This window comes from Cynocephalus volans, chromosome 6 (assembly GCF_027409185.1).
Source record: "Cynocephalus volans isolate mCynVol1 chromosome 6, mCynVol1.pri, whole genome shotgun sequence".
NCBI lineage: Eukaryota > Metazoa > Chordata > Mammalia > Dermoptera > Cynocephalidae > Cynocephalus > Cynocephalus volans.
In genome coordinates, this window is record NC_084465.1 from 15,034,016 (window position 1) to 15,059,852 (window position 25,837).

Sequence of the window (25,837 nt, forward strand, 5' to 3'; positions counted from 1 at the left end):
GGCTCATGTGATATCAGAGAAGTTCCCAGGGCAGAAGGTAGAGAGAGACCCTGGCAGGCCCATGAGCAATGTTGCTGTCAGCAGAGCTAAATGTGGACTTGTTCAGAACTGTCCACTGCAGCTGAGGCTGGATCAGCGATGGGAGGTGGGGACAGGATGGAAGGCACTGGAGGCTCCTCTATGATGTTCTCTTTTCAAGTGAATCTGTGCCTTTTTCTATCAGCTCTTCATGTGATCACCAATTGCTCTGAAGCCACAACAGTATCAAGCAGGAAGTGCTGTAACAGGTAACATTTTTGTATTCCCTCAAGAGGCAAATCTTTATAGTTAATTTCACTTAATGAATTAACAGACTCCTATATTTGCATTTCAGATGACTTTCTGTCTGGAACACAGGCAAATGAGCCAAAAAGTCATCCATGCCTGTCTGCCTTTGATTCCTTGATATGCGCTAGCACGTAATACATAACCATGTTAAACTAGAGATTGGTCAGGGAGTTAATAGGGTACGAAGATTTCTTGCAGCTATACTTTGTATTAGATTCTTTGTTTTATTTGTCTGTATAAAATTTCTGCAAAATACAAATTACTGACTCAGCTTACAAATGAGAAAACAGCAATGTATTTTTCCAATGATTCATACTATGACCAGCTCAAGGGGTCAGAATATCAACCACCTTGGTCTCTTTGTGTCCAAAGTTGGAGATCTTTTTTCTTCAGCAAGTAGCCACCCAGATGAAAGACGTTATGCAAATGAATTGCCTAAGGGCCAGTTTATCTGAAAGTTACATTTGCACTAATGTTCCAATTTTGAAGATGTCTCCGTTTAGCAAAATGCATAAGGACAGGCTAATTTAAAGCATGGGTTAAAATTCAGTACGGCCTGTGATTGAGTCTCTGTTCTAATACAGATGCTCCTCAACTTACTATAACGTTACTTATTTGTAACAGTATTGTAAGTTTCAAATATCAAAACTCAAAAATGCATTTAATACACGTAAACTACCAAAAAACAGCTTGTTCTTGGAAGTGCTCAGAACTTTTACATTAGTCTAAAGTTGGGCAGAGTCATCTAACACAAAGCCTATTTCATAATAACGTGTTGACCGTCTCATGTAATTGATTGAACACAGTACACTGTAAAGTATCTGTTGTTTACCCTTGTGATCACATGGCTGACGGGGTGCTGCCACCCACCATTGTGAGAATATATCATGCCACAATCACTAGCACAGAAAAAGATCAAAATTCAAAATTCAAAACACGGTTTCTACTGAATGCATATCACTTTCACACTATTATAAAGTAAAAATATCATAAGTGGGAACCATCTGTATTTGTTTTCTGTGCCTCCTCTAGCAAATCATCTAAACTCTCTAACAATAAGCCATACTAACCCATCCCATAATGTGTGACTTCCCACTGTAGCTCAGCTGGTGTCAAAATGGTAGAGACCATGCTCTGCTACATCATTTGGACCAAGGCCCATGTACCATGGAATTTAAGATAAGTTTGATTTTGGAGACAGGAAGATGGAGTTTTGATCATGGCTCTGATATTTGTAAATATGAAATGATGAGGAAGCCCATGAGCTACACTATCTACAAAATGGTGCATTGAGATCTTCCGCATCTGTTAAGTGGATACACTAATAGAATTAATTAATTAACTGAATTAAAACACATAATGTACCTACGCTGGAACACAGGGTAGGAGCTCCTGCTACTTGCCAGGAACTGGAAGGTGCTGGCAGAGATGTGAGAACATCCAGTGGATCTGGGGCCAAATGGTCAGGAGTGCTCTGCCTGAGCTCCGCGTGGCAGAGAGAGGGTTAGGAAAGAGCTCAAAGCATCCTCCCAGCTTGGCTAAGGCTGAGAGGCAGCCCCCACCCCGTCTCCCCAGTACATCCTGAACTGGCACAGGAAGGTTTAGGTAGTGAAATCCAGTAAGTCTGCAGGGCTGTGCCCAAGCTACGAGGCATAGAGATACAAGGCTGAGTCTCCCAGCTCCAAGGAGCTCATGTTCAGTTGAGAGTGGTAGTCACTGAGGTGCTGAGCTAGAATTGACTAGGCGAGTTTCCTTTATCTCTCTGCATCTTTTCAGAATCCTGACCTGGAGCCTACTGGTACCAGTACACAGTGTCATGTCCAGAGATGATAGGGCCTGTCCCCCCTCTCCTTCAATTAGGTGTATTGCAGACTGGAAGACTCCAGCATGCACTGAACCTGTGGACAAAGGAGACAGAAGCTTAAGCTCTGGCTTAGGGAAGAGTTTGATATTCCAGCAACAATCAAAACTGTGCTCTCAGGGGATGTCCCAGCTGTGCTCAGGACTCACCTGCCCCCAGGAGACAAAGGGTAACACAGCAGAGGAGCCTGGTGCCCCAGGCAGCATCAGGCAGGACAGGAGCAGGAATCTCCCTACTCAGGGCACTGACCTTGTGGGGTGAGAGGGCAGGAGTTTGCTCCCCCGCTTTTCTCTGTTTGGAGGATTTGTCTGTGATGTTGCTGTTCTGATGTCTCCATCACTGTAGTCTCCCACAGGCACCCCACACCCCTGGTCAGGCTCAGCTATGTCAGTTCTTCCCCCATTCTGTCCAGCTTCCTACAGCACAGGGAGAGCTATCCGTGCTGAGCTGGGCAGGGCAGGGTTTGGGGAAGACATCCACACCCCACCGCTTCTCTCATTTTCCTCTGAGGCAGGTGCTCCACTGTCCACACCTGGCCTGGGTCATCCAGGCTGCCCCACTGAAGCCTCATCACGCTCCCCATCAAATGGAAGCTCCAGAGAGGCCTCTACCCAGGCAAGGCTGCAGGTCCTGGCTCCCTGCCATGAGAACACACCTGCACATCAGTTGATGAGAGAAGACTCAAGTTAACCCCTCCCGTGCCAGCAGTACCTCTGGTTCATCCAGTAATATCTCTGATGCAGAGACAAAGCCAAGACTGTGCCTTAACCCTCCCTCCCCAGACAGAGCTATCAGCAGCTCACTCAGTGGATCCACACCGCCCTCACGTGGCCAGTCGTGCAGTCACTAGCATGTGCCTCTGTTGAGTCTGCCAAGGAGGCTGGTGCTTTCTAGATTAGGCATCAGGATCTCAGGACATAGCTCAGCTCTCGCTGATTTGAGGTTTACCTGCCTCAAACTTAACTTTTCATTTGATATGAGGGAAGCATGAAGCTAACATGTTTTCCAAACAAGGGAATAAATATTCTCTCATCGACTAGTGTGTAGGAAGAAAGATAGCAGCCATTCCTCAGGGGTCACCTGACCTAGGAATGGGGTGGGACCTGGGGAAAATGCTCACTTGAACTAAAGGTAATTCCTGGAAGAGCTGACCCTGGAGTTCTGCCAGCCAAAAACCTTCTAAGCAGTCACCGCAATAAACTCATCAGTGTGGTGGAGAGGCAACTGTTTGCTTATATATCCTCCTTTTTTGAACATCTTGTCAGCTCTCTTGCTGTTTTTAATTGAATTGTTTATCTCTTTATGATTGATTTGTAGGAATTATTTATGATATGGTTATAACCACTTTGTCAGATACACACACACATATATACATACGTATATATTTCTTTCTGATGAACACTTAAAATTTTTATTTTAAGTGATACATTGTAATTGTACTTTCTTATGGGGCACAACATATATTTTGATACATGTATATGTTGTATAATAATCAAGTCAGGGCAGTTATTGCATCAGTCCCCTCAAGCAGTTATTTCTTTGTGGCAAAAGCATTCAGAAGCCTCTCCTCTGGCTATAATGTAACATACGAAACTGAGCTGTTAACCAGAGTCCCCCTACTGTGCAATAGAACACCAGAACTTATTCGTGCTACCTAATTGTAATTTGTAACTGTTGGCAAGCCTCGCCCTGTTTTTCTTCCCCACCGCTCCGCCCCTGTTCCCTCCCCAGTCTCTGGTAACCACTGTTCTATTCTCTGTCTTTATAATATCAACATTTTTTTTTTCTTAGCTTCCACATATGATTGAGATCATGTGGTATTTGTCCGAACCTGGCTTATTTCACTTAACGTAATGTCCTCCAAAGTCCATCCACATTAGCACAAATAACAGGATTGCATTCTTTTTTATGGCTGAATAGTATTTCATTGTGTATATTACCACATTTTTTTCTACTCGTTCATCTGTTGTTGGACACTTAGGTTGATTTCATGGCTTGGCTACCATAAATTGTGCTGCAGTAACCATGGCAGTGCAGCTATCTCTTCAACATACTGACTTCATTTCCTTTGGGTATATGCCCAGTACTGGGATTGTTGGATCATATGGTAATTCTATTTTTAATTTTCTGAAGAACCTCCTTACTATTTTTCGTAATGGCTGTACCAATTTATACTCCCACCAAGTGTGCACGTGTTCCCTTTTCTCCACATCCTTGCCAACACTTGTTTCCTTCTGTCTTTTGGATAATGGCCATTCTAAACAGAGTGAGGTGGTAACTCATTGTTGCGTTTCCCTGATGAACTTTTCTTTTTAATTTGATATAGAACAATTTACTTTTTGATGGTCAGAACATTTTTTGTCTGCTTTAAGTAATCTTTGCCTGTATCGTGGTCATAAAGAGTGTCAGCTATGTTTTCCTGCAGAACCTCTAGAGTTCTAGTTTTTGGTCATCAAGAACTTTGGTCCACACTTCACTTATTTTTGCTTATGGAAAAGGTCAACCAACGTTTTCTGTAAAGGGTCAGATAGTAAATGTTTTAGGTTTCGTGCACCATGCAGTATCTGTCCCGACTACGCAACTCTGTCATTGGAGTACAAAAGAAACCACAGGCAAATTGTAAATGAATGACTGTGGCTGTGAATAAATACACCTTCATTTATGAATACCAAAATCTGGATTTTGTGTAACTTTTATATGCCCCAAAATGCTAGTCTTTTTATTATCTTTTGGTCATTTCAAAATGTAAAAACTTTGTTAACTCCTGGGCACTTGCACTATAAAACCAGACAGGCACCAGATTTGGTTCCTGGGCTGTAGTTCACCCACAGCTGATTTATGGAATGAAATAAAGATTGAGATTCATTACTTTTTCCATGTCGATAATACTGTTTTATTTAGCACCATTTGTTGAAAAGACTGTTTCCCCATCTTTGTGCCACTTTTAGTGTTTAATCTAGGAAGTACAGTATGCATCTTTGACTTACCATAGTCTACCTGCAGGAATAGTCTACACTTACCTATAGGTTTTACATAAATGCCCTTTATAGGTTAAAGAAGTTTATTACCACTCTGAATTTGCTCTTAGTTTTTATCAGAAATGGATATTGAATTTTATCAAATGTTTTTTAGGCAACTATAGACATGAACATATGGTTTTCCTTTCCTAGTACTGATAGGGTAAATTACACAGACTGCTCCTCAAATGGTAAACCAGCTGTGCCTTACTGAGAAAAACCCCACTTGGTCATGATGTATTATTCTTTTTTTAGAATGTGTTGGACTTGATATGCCGTAATTTTTAAAGGACCACTGAATCTGGGTTCTTAAGAAATATTGTTCTGTTTTTGTTGTTGTTGTTGTTGTTTTGTACTATCTCTGTCTGATTTAGGTATCAGCATAGTGCTGGCCTCGGAATGAAGAGGGGATTATTCCCTGTTCATCTGTTTTCTTCCTATGTACTGCTTTAATGGCATCTTACCAATATGGAATGTTATATTTTCATTTTTATTCACTTTAAAACACTTTCTAATTTATCTCTTGATGTATGCTTTGTCCCAGAAGTTGTTCAGAAAATTGATATTTAATTTTGAAATAGTTGGGATTTTTTTCCAGAAATCTTTCTGTTATTCATTTCTAATTTAGTTCCACTGTGGTCAGAGAACACACCTGATTTGACCTGAATTATTTCTATTGTTGTTGTTTTCGGCAGCTTGCCAGTACAGGGATCAAACCCTGGAACTTGGTGTTATTAGCACCATGCTCTAACCAAGTGTGCTAACTGGCCAGCCTCTGTCTTGAATACTTTCAAATACTTATTTTATGGCTTGGAGTGATAACTGGTAGTGTGCACTTGAAAAGAATGTGTATCCTGCTGCTGTTCAGTGGAATGTTCTATAAATGTCAATTAAGTCAGTTAGTTGATAGTGTTATTTACGTCTTCTATATTTTTACTGAATTTTTGTCTTTGTCAACTTGCGAACAAATTATTAAAAGAAGGGTATTGAAATCTCTGACCATAATTGTGTATTTGTCAATTTCTCCTTTCAGTTCTGTCTGTTTTTGCTTCAGTATTTTGAAGCTCCGTTTTTAGATACATAAGTATATATGATTGTTATGCCCTCTTGAGAGACTGGCACTTTTGTCATTAGGATATGACTTTCTTTATTCAGATGATATTCTCTGCCCTGAAATTTACTTTGTCTGTATTAATATAGCGACTCTAGCTTTCTAGGATTAGTTCCTATGCAGTATATCTTGTTCCATTTTTTCACGTTTTACATTCTGGGTCTTTATATCTGTAGTGCATTTCTAGTAGGCAGCATATACTTGTTTTCCTTTCATTTTTATTAAATATCACAATCTATGTTCTTTTATTTTTATTTTTTATGTATGGACACCAAACAAGTTTTAATACATTTTTAAAAGATTATGATCACAGAAAATATGTTCTCTGACCACAATAACAGAAGGAAATTATAAGATTCACAAGTTTCTGGAAATTAAACAACACTTTCCTAAATAAACCATGAGTAAAAAGATATATCACAGGGAAATTAGAGAGTACTTTGAGATAAAAATCAAAGTGCAACATATCAAAATTCATAGGATGCAGGGCTCACACAGTGCTTACAGGAACATTTATACTTGTAAACACCTATATTAAAAATAAGAAAAATCTCAAATCAGTAATATAAACTTCTATCTTAGAAAATAGAAGAGCAAACTACACCAAAAACAAATATAAATAGGAAATAACATAGATTACAACAGAAATATATGAAATAGGGAATTAAAAAACAATAAAGTCAACAAAACCAAAAGTTGATTCATTAAAAAGATCAACAAAATTTGCAACCCTTTATCTATACTAACGAAAGAAAGAGAAGACCAAAATCATTAAAATCAGAAATAAAGCAGGGGCATTATTACATTGTGACTATGTGGTGTAGAGCCACTTTTGCAGCAGCATGGCTGTGGCCTTGGCTGTGGTGTGGCCTTGGCAGAAATGGTGTTTTTGGTGTCCTCTCTTGCCTGCTTCTAGTCGGAGGGGGCTGACCTCAGCTCCTGCCTTAGAACCCTGGGCAAGCTCTCTGGCCCCAATCTGTGTTCTTTAATTGGGGCATTTATTCTGTTTAGATGTGATGTGATTGTTGATTTGGTTATGTTTGCTTGTATCATCTTGCTTCTTGTTTTAGACTGGTTACATCTCTTCTTTGTTCCTTTTTTCCTTTTTTGATGCCTTCTCGTGGTTTAATTGAATATTTTTATAACTGCATTCCTTTTTGTTGGCTTATTTATACCTCTGAGTTTTGCTATTTTAGTGGTTGCTCTGTGGTTTACAGTATACATCTTCACTTTAACAGTCTACCGTTAAGTGCCCTTGCATAGATTATGAAACCTAACAATGATATGATATTTATTTATTTATTATCTCCTTTGTATATTTATGCTATTGTTGCTATTGATTTTCATTTCACATTTGTTATAAGCTCTGCAATATATTGGATTTATTTTGGTGTAAATGACCAATTATCCTTTAAAGAAATTTAAATTTAAAATACTTGCTTTTGGGGTTTCCAATTACATATTAGACTACTGGAAGTTCTCCCACAGCTCACTGATAACTTTTTTTTCTCTGTGTCTCATTTTGAATTGCTTATTGCCGCATCTTCAAAGTCATTAATCTTTTCTTCTGTGATGTCTTATCTACTGTTAATTCCACCCAGTGGTTGTTTTTTTTTTATTACAGACATTGTAATTCTTACCTCTAGAAGTTTTATTTGGATCTTTTTATATCTTCCTCATCTCTATGAAACTTTCAACGTAGGGCCTGTATTTATAATAACTGTTTTAATATGTTTGTCTGCTGTTTTGCGATTTCTGGGTTTGTTGTTTTGATAAATTTTCTCCCCAAATAGATCATTTGTTGCTGCTTCTTTGCATGTCTTTAATCTGTGATTAGATGCAAGACATTGCATATTTTATATTTAGTGGTGCTACATGTTTTTGTATTCCTATGAATATTCTTAGCTTAATCCCCTGGAAACAAAAAGCAAAAAATTACCAGCAGGCATTTTTTTTTCTTAAAGAATATGGAAAGCTGATTTTAAAATACATGTGAAAAATAAAAGGGTCAAGAGTAGTCAAGAACCCTTGCTTAAAAGAAACAAAGTTTGAGAAATTAGATTGCCAGGTATTGAAAACTATTATAAAGCTATAGTGAATAAGACCGTGTTATTGGTACAAGAATTGAAAAACCAGACCAATGCAACAGAATAGACACACAAGAAAACAGACCTACACATACACGTGTACATACATATATTTAATCTCTTCCTTATATCATATACAGAGAATTCATTCCAGTGGGATTACATATCATAGTGTGAAAGGTTGAAAATACAAAGATTTCACATGAAAATATTTTTTTTAATGATAATTTGGATGTAGGCAAAGATTTCATAATTGGGATATCAAAATACAAAATGCGAACTAAAAAGGGGGAAAAATGAAATGATTGCGGCTTAAATTTTTCTGTTTATCAAAAGACACCATTAAGAGAATGAAAAAGTAACATATGGAGATAGCAAGACAGAGACAGGTAGAGACAGAGACAGATAGAGACAGAGAGAGGAAATATGTCAAATCAAAGTAACTTATACCTCGGGTGAGAGATGAACTTGGAAAAACTACTTTGGAAACCTCAAAGAATCGTCTATGTTAGGTGTAGTTGTTATTTATTCTTTAAATCACTTTCCCATCAATATTTTCTGAGTATTTAATGAAATCAAAAAATTTTAGTTTCTATTTTTAAAAAGATTCAGACTGAAGAAGACGGGCATTAAGCACAGAATTACTGCAGGATCGTCAAAAAATTAAAAAGGACTCCATAGACATTTGTTAATGTGCATTATTTTTGTGTTAGTTACTTCTGGATCATTGATTTCAGTGGTAATTCTGACTATGGATTCTAATTTAGTTTATTTTAATGAATGGTAGCTGCAAATGGCCTTAACATTGGTTTTGGTTGGCCAACTCCTTGATATAGTATAGATGTGAATTACTGAAACTCAGAAATAGTTTTTTATTAATGTGCTGAAACTTTATATTTTTATAAAAGAAAATTTACTTGATCACTATCCCTGAGCCTAAGCTCTGATGTTCACTACCAGTTGTAGAATCTCAAACTCTATATGAGGAGTCCCAGAATCCATAAACCATAGTTATTACTACCCAGTGTAGCCTGTTGTAGTATTTCAGAGTCATCTCCTGACTGACTACTAGCAGAAGGACACCCGAGGTCCCAAATGCACTTGTTCCCCCTGACAGGGGATGAGCAGGGCTTCTGAGCACTGTGAGGACAGCTGAGCACATGAGGGTTTGTGGGCAGGGAGGAGGGGACTGTGCCACACCGTGGCTGAGCTGCTGGCACAGAGATACACAGCCGAGTTCCTGTGCTCTGTGGACTGGATCTTCAGAGTGGAGAATGAGCCATCCAGCCTCTCAGCAGAGAAGCAGTCACCAGGCATTCCCGATTTGTCTAGTATGTCCTCGCCTTGGAAGTAAATCAAAAACTTTGGTCCTTGCATCAGGTTCTGTCGGTACCAATAAAGGACATTGTGACCAGAAATTGGATCAAACCTAAGAGCTATATTCTGTCCCCTCTCTGTGACCCTGTGCCTGGGGGACTGGAGGACTCCAGCACCTGTGTGATCTGTGGAGACAGAAGGTGGGAACAGAATGAGGAACACACACACGTGCACACACACACACTAACACATGCACATTCACCTGCCCCCAGCAGACAGAGGGCCACACAGCAGAGCAGCCTGGGGCCCATGGCAGGGTCAGGAAAGAATGGGAGGTTCAGCAGGTTAGGTTCTTGAGAGCAGGAACAGAGGAGGAGGAGGGACATCCCTTGTCCCCAAAAGACAATTTCCACAGTGACATCACTTCCTTTATCAATCCCTACTTCCTCAGTAACAGAAGATTTCTATTACAACATACTTGAATGACTAATTTAAATATCAATCAGCTCCTTTTTAACAAATCAATGCATGGGCCATCACTTTCAGCTCCAGAGTTGTCTGAACACAGAGGTTTCACGTTGTGTCTCTTGAGTTTATCTTGTCACCCAACAATCACTCTTCCGTTTGCTGCTCTTGTTCGCTATGATGTCAACAGCAACTCCAATCCAAGACACCAAGAGAGAACCTGACGTCTTATTGGTATGTCAGGATATCCCATGAGCATCCCTGTTTCTGTCACAATCTCCTCCATTGTCCCAGTCACACGTGCTCTATATGACTATTAATTTCAATTAATAATTGAATGAATAAACCAATTGTAATTTCAATTGGTTTTCTTATATATTGCATCTCATACCTTTTTTCTGGGATCATTTTCCCAGGTTCCCAGTGCTTAGATATCTACCAAGGGGACTGCTGACATCCGGGATGCAGCACCTCTCCTGCCTTTATGTTCAGAGAGGAGGCGGCCATGTAGGGCTGTGAAGTGGCTGTCGGCACCTGAGTTCACAGATGACTGAGAGGGGGTGGCCGACTACAGTGAGAAGGGGAAGGTCTCTGCAACTGATCTGGAGAAAGTGTAGCCATCGAGGACATCACCTTTGTCTGTGGTACCAGCAGCAACTGAGTAATGGATCAGCCTTAGCCCCAGCACAGTGTCCTGTGCTGCATCTTGAGGCTGCATCTTTGGGAGATGAATCAGACAGGACTAAACTCCACTGCAATTGACCTGAGATAAAAATCTACACATCCAGGGGATCCCTGCAGATTGTTTTGTGTTATCTATTCAGCATGGCTTCTGTATTGTGTCTCTCACCCAAGAGCCAATCAGCTATACCAATCTGTACCTCAGCCTACAAGTATTTAGAGATGAGTTCATTGACTTACAGCAGCCAGCTTCTCTGCCAACACTCAAATGCCTCTGCCTGGTGGCTCCATGATCCTAGTCATATACACACCCTCAATTCATCCATCAGTTAGTTAGAAGGTGGCCTCTGAGCTCTCCAGGAAGAACAAGGATGTCAACACCATTGCGAGGGCTTCGGGAGCTGATCTGATGCCCTGAGAACTGATTAGATTTGAAGCTCTGCTCTGCATTGAATGGCCTCTCTGAGCTAATCCTTGAGCTGTACGGAATTCCCAAAGCCCATAGCACAGAATCCAGAATTTTTGACATTCTCTATCCTCCACATGAAACTAGTCGAGATTGTCGTCTTCTTGAAGGTTTGCAAATAAAATGTTAGAATTGATTAACATCTATTTCTACCTCTAGAAAATATCAATGTTTTTTCATTGTAAACAATTGGATTTTTCTCTATAAAGGGGGCAAGCACAAACCCACTTCCTCTCAGGGTGAAGGTTATGAAGAGCTGAGAGAAGCCTCTGTTTCTTGGGTTGGACAATGAAATTAATTGCTAGCAAAGAATAAGGAGTAGTTTGAGGTGATTATTTTGGTGTTGGCAGAAAACATTCTGCTGAGTCCCCTGAACCCAAGAGCACATGCTCATTTTAAACAGCAAATAGTCAGCAAAGTGGCTTGTTTTATATAAGGTGCCTGTTTCCCTTCTGGGATCATTCTCCTTTTATTGTATGTTAGACCTAAAATAAAAAACCGTGGCTGTCATTCTGTCTCAAACAGATCATTGTTCGTTTCTCTTCTGTTTTCAGATGCCTCATTGTAGAAGGCAGAATGCTGGCCTCCAAAGCTGTCCATATCTGACCCCTGGACATGCGTATGTGTTAAATTATGTGACGAGGGGGTGGGGTGGGGGATTAAAGTTCCCAGTGGAATTAAGGCTGTTAATCAGCTGATCTTAATATAGGGAGAATATACTGAATTTTCCAGGTAGGTGCAATATAGTTCCAGGTGTCCTAAAACATGGGAGGAGGAAGAACAGTCAGGGAGGTGCAGCATGAGGAAAGCCTGGACCAGCCGGGGTTGGCTGTAAAGATGGAAAAGGGATCAAGAGACAGGAGAGTTGGAGGCTTCTAGAAGCTTAAAAAGATTGTCCCCTAGCATCTCCAGAGGAGTGGAGCCCTGCCAACACCTTCACCCATTTTTTATACCCATTTTTTACTTCTGAATCCAGAACTGTAAGGTAATAAATTTGCAATGTTGAAAGCCATCTAGTTAGTGGTAACGTTTTACAGCAGCAATACAAATCTAATGCATTATAGTTTCCATGGGACTCATGCCTGAAAGAGGCAGAGAGTAAACACCGAATAGAGGTTGAGGCAGATGCACAATCCATGGAAAGAATGTGAAATCGGGGCAAGGGGAGCCCAGGCCAATGAATTCTTTACTCTGCTCAGACCTCATTTGCTTCCAGGGAACGCACAGGAGGCTGAAGTGAGTGACTAATCAGAACTAGATTGTGGCAATTCCCCACTGACAGCAAAAGTTCTTGGGGGAGAGAATCCCGGTGTTCTGGTCCACCCCAGTTCCTGCCTAGTATGTGAACATACTGGTGGTGTCACTGTGATTTTCAGCTCCCTGGGGACAGGGTCCCTCTGATGTGGTCCAGGGTAGCACCTCTGTTTCCCCCTAATCTACCTTCTACATACACCAGAGCAGGTAAGGCTGGCCTGGGCTGGTTTGAAGTCAGGCTAAGACTCCTCTGACACACAATCTGCTTCTCTACTTTATCCAGCCCAAAATATTCAGGAGGACTACCCGGCTCCTTGTGTCTCCACATCTCAAGCAAGCTTAGGGGTGCCCCCACTGCAAGCATGCCTGACGTGCAGAGCCCGATTCAGAACAAATCTTTCTCTACAACAATAAAAGTGTTAGAATTTGTCTCTAATTCTTTCATTCTCAGCCGTCATTCAGGACATCTGCAAAAAACCTCCCTGCATCTAAACCAGACCACAAGGTTTCCCTTAAAGATCTTCCAGGGAGCAATCTCAGCCCCTCCCCACAGACTCCAGAAGAAAATGAAGCCACAGTGCCTCCTGGTGGACAGTGGGAGGAAACAGCATAGATGTGCTCTTGCCAGGACAAAGAGAGTTGTGCTTTGTTTCATTGAGAACCAGAGATAATGAGATATTCTGATTTGTTGGAGTAAGAGGGAAAATACATAATATTAGTGTTATTATGGCCTACGTTGGAACCACTAAGACATAGATGCTGGAATCAGACAGGTGGAGAAAATAATGTCAGTTTTAATATTGATAAACAACAGGGCTCCGTGTGAGAACAAATGAGCTTTCTAAGCACTGCTGAATCAGAATGTGACACATTCTCTCTTCCCTCCAAACTGGAGGCCTATCCTGTATGTAAAAGAAAGTTCCACACTGACCTTAGCACAGGTTGAGAACACATCAAAAATCTACCTTTTCTCCAGGTATCAAGGAAAAAATTGAGAAGATGAAAAGAGACTGAAATAAGATGAAGAATAAATAAGATAACTATTTCCCTTTCCAGAGAAAAGACTTGGCAAGTAATAGGAAGATTAGAACAGGAGTATTATTTCAGGGAGCCCCCCAAACTGGAGAATGTGGAAAAAAATGTTGACCTGGGAGATTGGGTTTAAGTGGGAAAGACAATAGCTGGCTGGCATACACTTCCTCCAGTTCTGACCACTGCCCCATGGTATACTCATAAAACACAGCACAAATGTGTCATGACAGTGCAGCAATTGAATCAAGCTCAAGTCCATTCTGTGCTCTCTGATGAAGTCTGAGCATTCACTCCCTGTTTGTTCTATTTCCCTTCTTAACACATGGTCCAAGGAAATATCAGACACTATGTAATAAAAGTAAATAACAACATAATACTCCGTTAATAAAACGTTCCAACAAATAGATGTCTGAATTTTATTATTAATCTACTTTGGGTTTTTTAAAAAAATATTTGATTGAAACCAAAGTTTAAATATGATATCTCTATGCCACTTTAGTTAAATATCAAAGAAATCATAGACTGAGAATGTAACATTAAAATCTAAGAAAATTAAAACTTCAAGTAAAATTATTTTACCCTTGATCCCAGTAATTACAGATAAGGGCATTCAATTTTTCTGTTGTCACGTAAATAGTTGGGTAAAATACAAAAACAACAACAGCTTCAATAATTTCCTCAATGTATAGTGAGGAAGGATTTGGATGGAACCTTGGAGAGGACACGGCTTGGGGAGGTGAGCACAGTGGACTCTTTGCCCTTTGGTGGAGGGATGGGACGGGGCAGCATTTGCTGACCCCAATCACAACTCATGAAGGTGTCTCACATTCCAGAGTGATAAAGTCCAAGACCTGAAAGTACCAACCCTGAGCATTGACAAACTCAAGCAGTAACCATGAGACAGAGGTATACCTGTTCTCCAGGTGACCCAAAACACTTGAAGCCTGGAATTCAGGCTTGAGGAACCCCAGATTATTTATACCTCCACACACTTGGCAGATACAAAATACAATTCTCTCTGGAAGAAAATGCATCGTGCTAGACCAAAAATTATTTCTACAAATAAACTGCCTGGCACAGCTCAAAGAATCTTGATACCTGAATTAGTTTCATAAAGAAAAACACAAACATACAAACACTATGACTTAGAAGCAGCAAAAAATGAAAATCAACAACAACAAAAACTAGGCCACAAAGATCTCAGAGGTGAAAAAGATCAGACAGACTCTGAAACAACTCTGCTTCCTTGTCCAAAGAAATGAAGCATGATCTCAGAAAATGTCATGAGGGAATTACTAACTGTGAAAAGTGACCAGGCAGATTGAAAAAAGAACCAAATAAAAATCCTGGCAAGGAGATGGTGGAGAGTTGTGTGAATCTTTCACATGACTGGAGTTTTGAAGCCAAATAAGTCAGAGATGTGACTAGTAAACAGTTGTGAATCATAGTTAGCAGTCCAGGTTGGCTGAGGAGGGAAGGGAAGCCAGGAGGAGCTGAGGGACAGTGACAGTGTCTTCAGGGGATTCCCACCGAGCTGCTGTCCAAGAAATTTCAACCAATGCTACAGAATGATTTGTAGTATGATCAAAGAGGATCTAGGCATAAGACAGAAGATATGAACCTGGCTAGAAAGAGTGTATTATTGAGGGGGCAATTAATCAAGGAAAATTGTTGGCTTTAGAAGTACTTTTGAAAGAATATTTTAATGCACTGAGGAGCTATATTAATATACCAAGGCAGACATGTGGAAATGTTCTCACCAACTTCTGCATTGAATGGCCCATGGCCAGATACAGTGTTGGGCTATGTTGGTTACATTTAAGAGTTAGGTTTCTCTAGAGAAAGTAGAATTCGTTGGGAACTAAGATTTGGGACTGGCTGCCAGGATGTCCATTTGTATACATTCCTTTGAAGTTGAAAAATGCTGAATAAAATAGCTGAAAGTATCATCATCATTAACAACATCATTATTATTAACATATTTCCACAAAAGCAGGGTAAAAAATGTTTTTCAAACACATACTATGTGTTGAGACTTTGCTGCATAAAAGATCCAGTGTTAGGGTTCAGAAGCTAGAGGGTGAGGGTGTTAGCAAGAAAAATATTCAGATCATTCAGATCAGATGGTGACAGCTACAGCTGGAAAGCATGCTCTGTGTGACTCACGTATAATTACCATCTGTATTATTAAGTTTATTGTACATGTTTTGTGGTTTCATGCTTTTATAGAAGAACAACCAACCCTAGCTCTGAGGACTGAGTCTGTGATAAGTCGCTTTTGGTTTTAGTTTCTTGAGCAGTCACCAAAACTTGCTTCAAATCCCAGGGTCTTAATTATTTTCAAACAACATTTGCAGCCCTCATGTTCCAACAAATAATTCATGATTCTATTATATGAACTGTAGCTTATATCTGCAAACCCACTTCCTTTGCTTGCATGATGAGGAATAAGATAAATATTTTGTTTAGGGCTGTTGTGAGCTAAGTAGAGAGAACAGAACCACACAGTTTTGTGTACAGCAGAGAATTGTTTCTGCGATGCTGTGGCTAAGCTGCTGACACAGGCACCAACTCTGCAGGCTGGATCTTGAGGCCAGGTCTATTACTTTGGGCCTCTCTGCCAAAATTGGTCCTTTGGTAACTGAGAATCATCTAGTCCAGCCTCGTTTTCGAAGTGAATCAGAAACTCTAGGCCCTGTGTGTGCCAGTACCATTAAAGGGTAATATGGCCAGAAATAGGATCACATCAAAAAGCCACAGCCTGTCTTTTCTCTGTAATCTTATGTCTGGGAAACTGGATAACTTCACCTTTCGTGAGCTCTGAGGAGGCAAAAGACAGAATTTGAAAATGAAAATAAGGAAGTGATTGGGATAATCACTGGGAGATCCAGTGTGGAGCTCTTGGTGACCTGAGGACTCACCTAACCCCAAGAGACAGAGGGTCACCCAGCAGAGGAGCCCGGTGTCCATGGCAGGGTCAGATAGGATGAAATGTTCACCTGATCATGGTCTTTGTGAGCAGGAGCAGAGGACAAAGGATGTGTATTGCCTTTCCTACAGTGACATCACTGTCTTCGCAGATGCCCACTGTCTTAGAAACCAATTGTCATGAAATAAAAAATAGCTCGAAATTTAGCACATTCATGAACTGAGTAATTTATACAAGTGTTCTCCCTCAGAGCTCCATTGTGGCAGCTGAGATTTGAGATCTCAGTTAGTGACCTCTTTGTCTTATCTGTAATTTTGCTTCTCTTTGGGCATTTCTCTTTTACCAGGTTCTCCATCCTCCCAGTCCCATGAGCTTAGATGGGGTGGAAGCTGGGGTGATGGGCACAGCTTCATCCTGGAGGCACATTGAACTAGCTGACGTGCTCCAAGCTAAAGGGATACAGTGATGCCCTGAGCACAGAGGCGGAAGCTTCTATTTTGTCTGAAGGCTGACACCAGTTTCCTATTTGCTTTCCCCAATCTTCATGATGCATTTGTGCCAAAGTCTTTATCATGGCGTCACTTGTACTTATACTGTATTGTTTATGGAATAATAGCAAGAAAATAAAGTTGGTACATTTTCAGTGCAGATGCAATTTTTTTCCAAATACTTTTGCTCCACCATTGTTTGAATCCACCAATGCAGAACCTGTGGATAAGAAGGGCCAATGCTTAGAGGGCCAAATGACCAACAGGCATATAAAAAGCTGTTTCACATTATAAGCAATTAGGGGACTACCAATCAAAACCACAATGAGTCATCACTTCATACTTAATAGAACTTCTATAATAATTATAATAATATTGTATTCCTTTTCATAAAAAGGAAAAAAACAGAAAATAACGAGCGTTGGCCAGCATGTGGATAAACTGGAACCCTCATACATTCTTGCTGGATATGTAAAATGGTTCAGCAGCTGCAAAACAGTTTGGCAGTTACCCAAAAAGATAAATGTAGAATTACCATATGACTCCTGGATTCTACTCCTAGGTGTACACACAAAAGAATTGAAAACAGAGAAACAGACAAATACTTGTAGGCCAGTGTTTATTGCAGCATTATCCACAACAGCCAAAAGATGGAAACAACCCAAATGTGTATTTACTGATAAGTGAATAAACAAAATGTGATATATATGCAATGGAATATTATTGACCCATATAGAGCGAAATTCTGATACATGCTGCTATATGAATGAACTTTGAAAGCATTTTCAAAGTGAAAGAAGCCAGATGCAAAAGAAAAATATTGTATGATTCCACATATATAAACAATCTAGAGTAAGCACATTCCTAGGAGAGAAAGTAGATTAGAGATTACCAGGGGCTGAAGGGGAAACAAGATAAGGAGTTATTGTTTAATGGGTTCAGAGTTTTTGTTTGAAGTGATGAAAAATGTTTTGAAAATATATAGTGGTGATGGTTCCACAACATCTTGAATATACAAGTACTTAATCTACTGCTTAAAATTTATGTTTATAATTGTGCATTTAAAATAAATTGAAATATCAATGTTATGCATATACTATCATGATTTTTAAAGAGTTAATTAAAAAACCCTTAAATAGCAAAAGCAAATACTGACAACTTTATTTCCCTGATAGAACTCAGAGACCACAAAAGGAACTAAAGTGATTTGAATACATTGATAATTTAATGTATCAGAATGTATTCCAGAAAGCTTTACTAAATTTTTTAACTAAAAATTTAGTACTAATTTTCTTTTGTAGTATAAGACAGTTTCCACTAGTATATATATCGCTACTCACATTTCAAACTATCAATATTTTAAAAATTTTCCAGTCTGGGAAGTTTGAAGTCCTAACATTGTTTCAGTTTGCAATATTTTGATTGTAAGTAAGTTTGAGAACTCTTCTGTGAATTATCTACTTACATTAAGTACTACCATTTTATTGGGCTGTCTTTTTCTTATTGAGTAATGAGAATTTTTTACTCATTCTAGACACTAACTCTGTTAGACAAGGAACAGCTCTGCTACAGAAAACAAAACAATCCTGTCATTTCAGTGGCTGAGTTCTGTGAAGTCTCACTTCCCATGACCACAACGCCCAGCGGGGCACAAGCAGCTTTCTTCAGTGATTGTCCACCAAATGATGACCCAGTGAGCCTGTATGCTTCCATATTATAACTAGGCTACTGTACCATGTAGCTTCCAGGTTCATCAAGTGGCAAAGGAGAGTTGGAGGGTGACTGCAGAAGACAGTTGACACACCGGGCTTGCTGTTGCAGTTCTTAGAAAGTCACGCTTGGAAGCTTGACCTTTGGCTGTCATTGGAAACGTGGCTTGGAACAGCTCCCTGCACTGATATAAAATTTTTCCTAACTTAGTATGGTGGCAGCTCATTGTGCCTAGACTGTTGGTGCAAACAATGTTGTACTGAATATCAGATTTCCTTCTGGGGGTTGGATTTCTGGTAGGTGCTAGGCAGCGGGTGACCTGCCCCCAGTAAAACCTCTTGGGCTCTGGGCATCTAATGGTCTCCCTTGACAGAACACTGCACACATATGGTTCTGTTTTGTTGCTCAGGAAGAGTCAGCTCTGTGTGGCCCTCCTGGAAGGAAGAGCATAAGGGAAACTACCTGTGGACTCTTCTAGATTCCACCTGTGTCTCTTCTCTCAGTGATCCACGGCTGAGTATTTATGATGTTACTTTAATATATTTTAGGCATAAGTACAACTCTACGCCATATCCCATGAGTTCGTCCAGCTGATCTCCAAACATGGAAGGATACTTGGGGACACCATCACATGCCACAGGATATGTTCAAGGATCAGGATTGGAGCTGGTCTTAAGTGAGAGGCCTTGGAGAATAACATTCCAGGCATAGGGACCAGTCAGAGCAGAGACTTAAGGCAGAAGTCTTCCAGGCATATTTGAGGAATGGCCAGAAGGCCGGTGTGGCCATGAAAAAATAAGCAAGGGAAAGAGGAGCAGAAGAGGAGACAAAAAACATAATGGAGAGGGAGGTCTAGGGCCCTGTAGGCTTACATAGGCTGTAGGGCTTCACTTTGCTCATGTTCTGAAGCCACTGGTCTGGCAAGTGCTCTGTGACTCCTATGCAGGCAGGGACTTCCCAGGGAGGGGCGGGGACTCCTGAGCACAGGGCAACCTCAGTGTGTCTAACTCCCCTTTATGTGCAGAGAGGAGGCGGGCGTGCAGCGCTGTGGACTCACTGCTGGCACAGAAGTACACAGATGTCTGCGAGGGGGTGGCTGACTTCAGAGTGAGGGGGAAGTCCTCTTTACTTGATCTAGAGACACTGTAGCCGTCAGAGACTTCTCCTTTTTCAGTGTTACCGGGGTCAGATGAGTAATGGATCAGCCTCAGCCCCAGCGCATGGTCCTGTCGGTACCAATACATGTAGTAATGGTTGTCAGTCTGGTGACATCTCAGAGTCACCTCCTTTCCTGTCCTTGTGACCTTGTATCTTGGGTTCTGAGTGACTCCAGCATTCATGCAGCCTACAACAGAGAGTGACAAAGCCTCATGATGATGCAGGAAAAAGGCTTGTGTTGCAGTCTTGGGAATTCTTGGAAAGGAAACCCGTGTGTGACCAGCACTCACCTGCCCACAGCAGAAAAAGGGCCACACTGAACAAGAGCCTGGGGCCCATTTCAGGTCCAGGGCAGAATCTTGTGTCTCCCAGTCCTGCTTTGGGGAAACAGAACTTGGGCTCTGAGTGACTCAGTGAGGTCACTGTCCCTGACTACTTCTTGAGCTGCAGAGCTGGCTTGCCACGCCCTATCCCCCAGGAACAATCCATCAGTTGTGTGTGTGTGTGTGTGTGTCTGTGTGTGTGTGTGTGTGTTAAATCTTATAGTATCTGTACAGTAATATTTAAAAATAATACACCATTTAACATTTCAGAATGGACAGAATTTGTAATCAGATTTTAAGTAAATCTTATCAGTGCATATGCTCTTTCCCTGATATTATAGAGGGCATTTGTTCCTCTCTGCATATTCTATTCCCATTAGGATACAATTCCTTATTTATGTATTGTTTTACTTTTTCTCATATTTCTGTAGTCTAAGGGCCATCCTCATGGGAGTCCTGGTGCCTTTTATGATTTCTATGCTCAAAATTTGCCTTTGAGTATCTCCTCAAACGCATAAGTTTTTCTCTTTGCCTAAACTCTGGATAATTGGATGTCAGTCTACAAGAGCTGGGCTACAAGAGCCACCCGACATCTAGAAAGCCTTAAAATTTTCAAGGTCAGGGTCACTAGAATGTGAAGAATTGTTTTACACTGTCTCACATCAATTCACCTGGCAAGAGCCCTGTCCTGCAAGCTCAGACCTCTGTGAGTTTTCTTGAGTACTGTGATGGTTAATGTTATATGTCAACTTGACTGGGTTAAGGGGTATTTCTATAGCTGGTAAAGCATTATTTCTGGTTATGTCTGTGAGGGTGTTTCAGGCCTTGTGAGTCAGTGGACTGGGTGGGAAAGATCGACCCTCAAGTTGGCTGGCAACATCTAATGGGCTGGGGACCAGATAGAACATGAAGACAAAGGAAAGGTGATTTACTCCCTCTCTTCTGGAGCTAGGACACCTTCTGCTCCTACCCTGGGATATCAGAATTCCAGGTTCTCTTGCCTTTGGACTCTGAAACTTGGACTAGTGGCCTCGGGTTCTCAGGCCTTTGGTCTTGTACTGACAGTTAGAGCATCAGCTTCCTTGGGTATGAGGACTTTGGACTGAGCCCTCCTACTGGCCTCCCTAGTTTGCCAAATTGCAAACAGCATACAGCGGGACTTCTCAGTCTCCATAATCTCATGAGCCAATTCCCCTAAACAATCCTCATTTATGTATATGTCATCTTCCTATCAATCTATCTGCCATCTATCTGTCTACCTATATTTCTATCTATCATCTCATACAGGTTCTGTCTGTCTGGAGAACCCTGACTAATACAAGTATGACTTCTAGCTTCATTTCAAGTGAGGCCACTGAGGACAGGGCCACCGAAGTCCCCTTGCCTGTGCTTTCTGTGAGAAAGAGAAGAGGCTCATTAGGAATGCGGAGGAGATGTTCACCCAGAAGTACATGTGTCTGGTGGCTCCAGGGTCACAGGGAAATGTCTTATGTCCGTTCAGAAGGACCTACATCTACCAAATGATAGAATATTGAGACATAAATGGACAATAGTGGAAACCTTACATTTAGTCAGTAACAACACATTATTATTTCATGTACACGTCAATCTCAGTGTGAGGTGTCTTTCTGTGGTGACACGTCCTAAGATAATCTTGATGGGTAATTCCTACAATCATGGTCTGTTGAGAAAGGACACAGAAGCAGAAGTAGAGACAAGGAGGAGGTCAATGGAGCACCACATGGAAAATCTGTGGCTGGGACCTGGCAGGCTCAGAAAGGGCTTTTCCATCTGTGTCCAGATCTCACCTGGTCCCAGGAGACCAAAAGCAACACCCCAAAGGAGCCCATTGTGAATGGATGGGTCAGGGTAAGAAAGCAGAGCTTTCTTTCTCAGGGCTCACATTCCTTGCTATAGGGCAATTAGAATCTCAGAGCTATGAAGATTATTCAGAAAATAAGACATGACCTACCAGTAATGTTAGCATTCCAAACAAAACTCTAACCTCTTTGGGGAAATAAGCATTTACCAGGAAGATCTTTTTGTTTACATTTTAAATAATTAGTTGAATCAAAATTTTCCGTTTACTGAAACATGCATCTCATCTTGAAGCTTCGTCTGTTTTCTGTGCTGGTGTTTCCCAGACACCTGGTCAGCACCTACAGATGGTAACTAGAGGTGGATTTGCCATAAGGTCAATGAGGAATAATGTCAGCCCTTCTCACGTGCACAGGATATTTCCAAGACTGTTTTATTTTATATTCTCTTTTCCAGAGTTCCCTAAAATTTTATGAGCTTCAAGCCCAACAAAACCTGGGTATACTCTGCATCCACAACCATTAAATGTAAAATAAATTTTAAAAAGTAATGAATTGTTATCTGAGTCCAGGCACACCCTAAATCTGTAAAACATAAACTTAATAAAACCAGTTACAAATAAGTTCAGAGCTTTAAGGGAGCAGGGACAGATGCGAGTCTGCTGTAAATTCAAAGTAAATCAAAAAGGACTTGGAAAAGATTAGTTCATAAATGTCATTATGAGACTTTCGAAGGAATGCACAGTGGTATAAATAAAAGAAAAATGGTGGTCTCTTTTGCAGGGAAGAGTCTTCAGATGGTCACTTCATCCCATCACTGTCACAGGTTAGGCCCTGAATGTAAAGACTGTGATGCGGACCTCTTAGGTGCAAGTAGTTTATTTGGAGAATGGTCCCAGGAATTAGGGGTAAGAGAGCAGGGAGAATGAAATAGGGAGGAGGAAGCCAGGATAAAGGTGCAATATTGAGCTTGTGTTGGGGTAACAAGAGATGGAGTCCATCAGATCCTCGCACAGAACACCTCTCAGAATTGTCCACCTGAGTGAAGATGCTGTCATTTTTGTCCCCTGTCCTGTCCCACCAGGAGCATTAGCAGCCCTGCAGCTCTTGGCTTATATGCCAAGTGGGCTCATGTGATATCAGAGATGTCCCCAGGGCAGAAAGCAGAGAGATCCTCGGCAGGCCCGTGAGGAAGAGCACTGTCAGCAGAGCTGAAAGTGGACTTGCTCAGAACTGTCCACTGCAGCTGAGGCTGGATCAGCAGTGGGCAGTGAGGAGGTGATGGTGGGCACTGGAGTCTCCTCTGTGATGCTTTCTCTTCCAGTGAATCTGTCCCCTGTTCTATCAGCTCTTTTGTGGGATTGCTAATTGCTCTGAAGCCACAAATTTCTGGGAGCACCTCACCTTCATGTGTATCATGTATAGCACACAGTATCAAGCAGGAAGGGCAGTAATGGGTAAAGTTTTCATATTCCTTCAAGAGGCAACTCTTTATAGTTAATTTCACATAATGAAGTATCAGACTTTTATTTTTGCATTTCAGGTGACTTTGCATCTGTAACACAGGTAAATCAGCCAACAAATCATCCATGTCTGCCTTTGATTCCAGAAATGCACATAGTACATAATTGTTCTAGCCTAGAGATATGTCAGAATTAACAAGGAACTAAGAGTTTTTGAACCTATACTTTGTATTACTTTGTTTTATTTATCTGCATAAAATGTCTGCAAGATACATATTATTGGAGTCGGTTTACACATAAGAAAACTCAGCCAAATATTTTTCAAGTCACCAGCTCAAGGGGTCAGAATATAAACCTCCAAGATCTCCTTGTCTCTAAAGTTGGAGCTCATTTTTCTTTAGCATGTAGTCACCCAGGCAAAAGATATTATGCCAATTAGTTGTGTCAGAGCCAGTTTATCTAAAAGTGACATTTGGGCTAATATTTCTAATTTTGATGCTGTCTCCCTCTACCAAAATGCCTGAAGATAGGCTAATTAAAAGCATGGATCAAAACTCAGTATGTTCTATGATTGATTCCCAGTTCTGATACAGATGCTCCTTGACTTAGTTTGGGGTTACATCCTGATAAAACATTAAGTTTAAATTATCATGTCAAAAATGCATTTAATACACCCCACTTGCCGAACAACATAGCTTAGCCTGACCCACCTTAACAGTGCTCAGAACACTCATATTAGTGTATAGAGGAGCAAAGTCATCTAACACGAAGCCTATTTTATAACAAAGTTTTGACTGTCTCATGTAATTTGTTGAACACAGTACACTGTACAGGATCGGTGGTTTACCATCGTGATTATTTGAAGCTGACTGGGAGCTGTGGCTGCTGCCGCCCAGCACTGCAAGAGTGCATCATAATGCATATCACTAGCACAGGAAAAAAAAATTCAAAATTCGAAGTACAGTTACTACTGAATGCGTATCAGTTTTGCACTGTTGCAAAGTAAAAACATACATGGGGACCATCTGTATTTGCTAGCTTTGCCTCCTCTAGCAAATGATCTAAACTCTCTAACAATCTGTTTTTGATTTTTAAAATTTTTTTCACCTCTGAAATGTGGGTAGGTTGTTGTACCTCACAGGGTTAAGAAATGAATGGAAATAATGTACTTAAGTATATGGCACGGATAAAATGAGCAATAATTAAAGAGATTTTCTACAAGTTCACAGAAGTGTAGAATTAAAGCATTTGAGTTGGTCAGGATATGTGCACCTGCATCTGCAAAGGGCACATCTTACGTTTGCAAGTGGCTGTTCTGGTGACTCGCCGTGTGCAGCCCACCCTCCACCCTATTGCCCTCCATGGTCTCCTGACCTGTGCTGGGCTCAAGAAGCCTGGTGTCTACAGAGGGAACTATCCAGGCTTTCCATTGAGTTTGCCAGTTGGAGGCACCAGAAACAGACTGAAGGGTGGCCAAGAGAGAGTGCAGAGGTCTTGGGCCTCCCACTCCTGTCTCACAAGCTTCTGGCCTTGACTGAGCCCTCCCTTTGGGCAGCCTCTCCCTGTAGCTCTCACGCAGCTGCAGTAACACAGCCCCTCCCTTCAGGCTCAGGAGCTGTGCAGGCTGCCCACTGTGCGGGCAACCCCTGGGGCCCCAACCACTTCTTGGCTTCCCTAAACCTGTCAGCTCCTCTGCACCAGTCTCTTGATAAATTGTCTTCATTCAACCCTTTAGAGCATGTCCTCTGTTTCTGGCTAGGAAACTGTCTGATTCAAGTGGCTTTCATGCATCATAAATCATGTATGAATAACTGGGGCATCTTATATTGCCAGATTTAAAACATCTTAAAGACAAAGGGTGTGCATTTTCAATTCATCTCATTTCCCATAGACCAAGGGATTTTTCTTAAGTAATGTAGGTATTTCAGAAATATCTATTGAGTGAATTAACAAATGAACAACAATTAAACTACAGCTAAACTACAATAGATTTTCACCAACAAGATGACAGAAAGATGAAAACTTACTCTCATACTCTCCATTTTAGTGCTAAATATGGTCTCTTGACTATATTTTAAAAAAATAGTCTCTCTCTCAATGCAAGAACTGGAAGACTTGAAGATACACTTCCAAGATTCTCATGACAGCATGTTTCAGTTTAGCTTCCTTTATTAAGCTATATTTGTAGAAAATTTGGAAGCAGAAGAAAGACATTTTCATCTGCTGGCAGCAGAGAGGTGGATTTGGAAGTGACCTCTTGTCATTTCCCTATTGAATCACTCACTCTTTCACTGCAAGACCACTGTGACTCTCAGCTGTTTTCTGCAGCTA

At 40.9% G+C, this 25,837-nt stretch overlaps 1 gene segment (V, D, J or C); it reads right to left on the reverse strand.

The window, feature by feature from the left end:
- Window positions 1–19,683: 19,683 nt before the first annotated feature.
- On the reverse strand, window positions 19,684–20,242 carry LOC134380851 (T cell receptor beta variable 10-3-like). The segment is given in 2 exon segments: window positions 19,684–20,090; window positions 20,194–20,242. Coding segments are annotated over 2 exon segments (456 nt in total).
- Between the last annotated feature and the right edge of the window lie 5,595 nt (window positions 20,243–25,837).